The sequence below is a fragment of the Limulus polyphemus genome, unplaced genomic scaffold (genome assembly GCF_000517525.1).
Source record: "Limulus polyphemus unplaced genomic scaffold, Limulus_polyphemus-2.1.2 Scaffold2385, whole genome shotgun sequence".
Lineage (NCBI taxonomy): Eukaryota > Metazoa > Arthropoda > Merostomata > Xiphosura > Limulidae > Limulus > Limulus polyphemus.
In genome coordinates, this window is record NW_013667995.1 from 105,955 (window position 1) to 110,806 (window position 4,852).

Here is a 4,852-nt window from a genome sequence, read left to right on the forward strand (position 1 = left end):
CGCGAAAATTCAAAACAAAACAAAACATTTATTAGACACTCTCTAACTAGCCATATATTACGATCTACGAAAGTCGCACACACATATATATATATATATATACTGAATTTTTCGATGAATATAGATCGTCACATAAATGAGGTGATTGCCGATACTTTTCTTAAGGATATTTTGCCTTTACATTACACATTAAATTACCTTAGGTAGATAACAACATTAGCAGAGACCCACAAAACTTGACTGCAAAAGCACTTCTTTAAATACAGGATTTTTTAGAATAATACAAAATAATTCTAACTGCAGACACCGAAACCTACAGGTCCACCTGTCTTAGACCTAACATTAATTAAGCCTTTATTAAGTACGGCCTATATTTGATAAAGATATAAATTAACACTGTAGCTTGTCTACGTTTTTTTGTTTCAGTTTAGTCAGGGCTAAACTTTATCGTACTTAATCCAATCAATAAATAAACTTATAATGCTATTCTACGATTTAACGTTAGATCTTTTTAAGAACTTTGGTAAGCTTTTAATATGTTGTACAAAACGTCTAGTAAAGTATATTTACATCCACCTTTTGTTTGCGTCCGTTGAAATGAAGTGCGCACGCATGCGCATTTAGATAGTAAGGTATGCACGCATTTTCAGGACAGACAAAAATTGAATATTATCATAATAGGTAGTACAGACCTCAAATAGTTTTAACTTTTTTGTTACAAATTTTAAACATTGACTCGTGATGTTTATAAAAACCAAGTTATTAATACACCGTACACACTAAGGCTGTTTTCGGGTAAGGAGAAGTATCCAGTAGTAAAAAATATAAAGAATTTCGGATAGGTTCGTCAAAATGTACATCTTAAATTCATAAGAAGTAAGTATTCCAATTATAAGAGGAATAATTGCTTATTTTTTAAAAAACATTACTAACACCTTTTATCTTCAACATTGAATACTCACATCAGTCTACTCCTACCCTTTGAACCATCTTTCATGGTTATCCGATTATGTGTTGTTATTTTCTGGAGAGTATATTACTCGTAGTTTCTTATTGCTGTTAGTTTATTTTATACCTCTGGAAACTACTATATATATAAGATATTGGTGTAATTTTTTTTTAAATAACACTCATATCATAATCTACTGAAATGAAGGTAAATATTATCGCAAGATAGATTTCTTCCGTTAATTTTCTTTTTTTTTGTTTTTTTTTTTTTTTAGGTATGAAAGCGAGTGTATAGAAAGACTTGGATGGATGTACATGTATTACCGGCGACGAGGTATTCCAAATGAAGGACCACAGTGGGGACCAGTGGCTGTCCCACATCACTGCACGTGCAAAATAACCCCAAAATTCTTTCCTAATTTTTAAAAACTCGACTAGTAGATAGTCAGAACCAATGGTCGTAATATAAGCGTGAGTGTTGTGGTGACTCATCTCTGATATGTCTACTCAGAATCCTGCTGTCTGTTTGTTTCCAATGATAAGCACCAGTAGACATTGTGAGAAATATTTTACAGAGACAGTCAAGAATTACGTATATATATATGTGTGTGTGTGTGTTATATAAAGTAAACATACATTTCCCTTTCTGATATTCATTTTCTATTTTAAATTGTTTAATATTTAGTGTAAAACAATATTAGTAGATGGCAGCACTAAACAATATCTTGTTATTGATGAACCCTGTCAATTTATAAAAGGAAAATAAAAAATAACGGAACTCAATAATATAGTAATAAGAAAACAATATAAAAATATTCTGAGCAATAGTTATTAAAAATCCTTGTATTTCATGCCTATCAAGTTGTTTACGTTTAACCTGAATTTTAATTTGAAAAATACATGTTTTGCCTGTGTGTATGTTACTATGTAATATTTAATAATAGCATAAGTGAAAACCGAGAGTGACTTTTTTTGTTGTTGTAAAATTTATCAACTCACACATATAGATTAATCGATAAGTGAAAAATATAATAAATATATGAATTAATAATAATAACATTAGTAAAACATTTAGTATTACGGAAAGAGCCCCTTCAAGATGGTTAGCGATAAGCGTAATGATTGCTTATAACACTAAAATCGTGATTCGGTACCCGTGTTGGGATAGCACAGACAGTCCACTTTTTAGCATTGTGCTTAAACACAAACAAACAATTTATAGAAAGAAAAACAATACGTTTGAAGCTCAGTAAATATAAATTTAAGGAAGTTTGCACTTCTAACATTTACATACATTTACTAACTTATATAATTTAATTAATTTACATAACATTTACTAACTTATATAATTTAATTAAGTAATAACGATGCCTTCCAATAAGCTAAAAATACCGGTGGCTAAAACAAAGAGTAAAGTAAAATTATGAAAATATTGTCTGAAGTCTTGATTTAGTGGTACATTAATATTGTACTTAAATTTTTAGAGTTTAAAATGTGAACTTACGATCTTATTGGATGGCGATATTTTATTTTTTAACACAATATTATATACTAAAAGTATAAAATAAGTTATCCTTTATTTAAACATTACTTAACATCATGTTTTGTAGTTGAATGGTGCAACATTGCGTCAACACACTTCACATATGACGTAATTTTACCATACTCTTTCAAATCATGGACCTATTTGTGAATGTTATTTTCAGAGAAAGCCTCCTAAAATAAATGTATGTTATTGTTATGTAGTAGGATTTAAGGAGAACTTTTCCAAATAAGTTTTACATACCAAACATTGTGAAGGATGTAGAATACTTACGATCACAGCCCCCCCCAAGTGGCACAGCGGTATGTCTGCGAACCTACAACGCTAGAAACCGGGTTTCGATACCCGTGGTGGGCAGAGCACAGATAGCCCATTGTGTACATTTGTGCTTAACTTCAAACAAAGAAACTTACGATCACAACTCCATACTATTTTTTTGTTGTTCTAATTACGAAGTTTTTTAAGACAGACTGGGGGGGGGGCGGAGAACCCTTATAAACAAAGAGTCAAAATGTCTACGAGGAATACATCATTCTTGTCCTTTGATTGTTTGTTTGTTTGTTTTGTGTAGTTATTTCACAATCAGGTTTGGGGAAGCTCTTATAAAGAAATATTATGTACAGATAGTTGAGACTTTGTTTGTTTGTAATTTCTAGTCTTACACTGCTAATTAGGGACGGCTAGCGCAGATAGCCCTCGTGTAGCTTTGCGCGAGGGAAGGCAGCTAGTCATCACCACCCACCGCCAACTCTTGGGCTACTCTTTTACCAACGAATAGTGGGATTGACCGTCACATTATAACGCCCCCACGGCTGAAAGGGCTAATTAATTTGAGTCAATTAACTTGACTTTTTTATTTTTTGCTGTTAAGCACAAACTACACAATGGGGTGTCCGTGTTCTGCTCACCGCGGGTATCGAAACTCAATTCTTTAGTCAACAGACTTTCCACTGAGCCACTGGGGGGGGGTCAACCATCTTGAAAGAAAAGTATGTGTGGATATGAAAAATTGAATGAAGATTAATTCATAACTAAATCGAAAATAAGCTAGACGTTTGCATAAACAGCAAAAACGTTATTTGGGGTTCAGATAACATGAATGAATATTAGCATTCGGAATAAAAAATGATGGAAACATTAATGAACCTTCTGCGAATATCACACTTTCATCTTGACCTAACTTGAAAGACTAGAGTTACGATAGTAATATTTAGATTATATAGGAAATTAATCAAACTTTGATTAGAATGTCCGTAATATTAAAACCGTGGATTACAACTCTTCATCTGCAACAATGTGAACATATTATACACAAACAGGGAGACTCATAAATTAGATGACTGTATCACTATTACAGTAGTTCTTTTTAATCCTTTTATGATTCTAAAGTTCCTCCTTGTTGTCTTTAAGCTTTACCGATCTAATTAGAAAGCAGACCAAACAATTACTTAGTTTTCTGCATTGACTTTAAAGTGTCGCATTATTTTTTCAAATCAATCAACACTTGTTCAACATTTAAAGCAGAAATTTATACTTTTCCCCTCCTTCCCTGCAGTTCAGCAGTAGGCTTGGGGGCTTAAAACAGTGGTACCCGCGCAGATAGCCCAAGGCGCTTAAAAACCGGTTCTTAATTATTAAATAAAGGTTGAAGGTTCATTGTAATAAAACCTTCATTTTTTGTTGCCGATCAGGGGTCGTAGTTGACTGCAACAAGCATCCGTTGTTAACTGCTGAGAAAATATAAAGATTGTCTGCATCAAAATTTCTGTTATTTTTTCATGACGAAAAAATGAATGTTGAATACAATAAACTTCAGTTGTTATATGCTGAAAAGGGGTTAAGTATTGAGTGCAACAAGATTTCCGCATTAGAAGCTGAACAAGTATTTCTTGATCTCAATAAAACTTTCGTCTGAAATGATAAACAAGTGTCTGTTAATAACAATAAAACTTCCACTTCAAATACTGATTAATTTTTGTTGATTACAATAAAACTTCCTCTTTAACTTCTGAAAAGTTTATGTTTGTTTTGTATAAGCGCCAAGCTGAACTGTTCAGACAGTATCATACTAACATAGTGCCTGTCATACCGCTCCCAGGAGTAGTGTGGTGATTGCATTTCTATCTTCCAGGACAGAAATTCCACAGGACAAACATGTAAAAATTGCAGTTTTAGGTGGTAAAGGTTGCCCTATGCAACATATTAAGACGGAATTTTATGTTTCATTGGGAATTGTATAGAACCTCTGAAGAGGTTACGTGAAATTATTATTGTTGTACACTGAGTGGTCACAAGTAAAAAGACACCTAATTTTTCGTCATTTAACTGATTTATGCTAACTAATTTGTGTTCACAGAGCAC

At 32.6% G+C, this 4,852-nt stretch overlaps 1 protein-coding gene across 1 annotated transcript in view; it reads left to right on the forward strand.

Moving 5' to 3' along the window:
• Positions 1-1,856, forward strand: part of LOC106466807 — a 28,161-nt gene extending 26,305 nt beyond the window's left edge. The window contains exon 5 of the mRNA XM_022394886.1: positions 1,224-1,856. Coding sequence (XP_022250594.1) covers positions 1,224-1,374 — 151 coding nt within the window. The 3' untranslated portion in view covers positions 1,375-1,856. The remainder of the gene's footprint in view (positions 1-1,223) is intronic.
• The last annotated feature ends 2,996 nt before the right edge of the window (positions 1,857-4,852 follow it).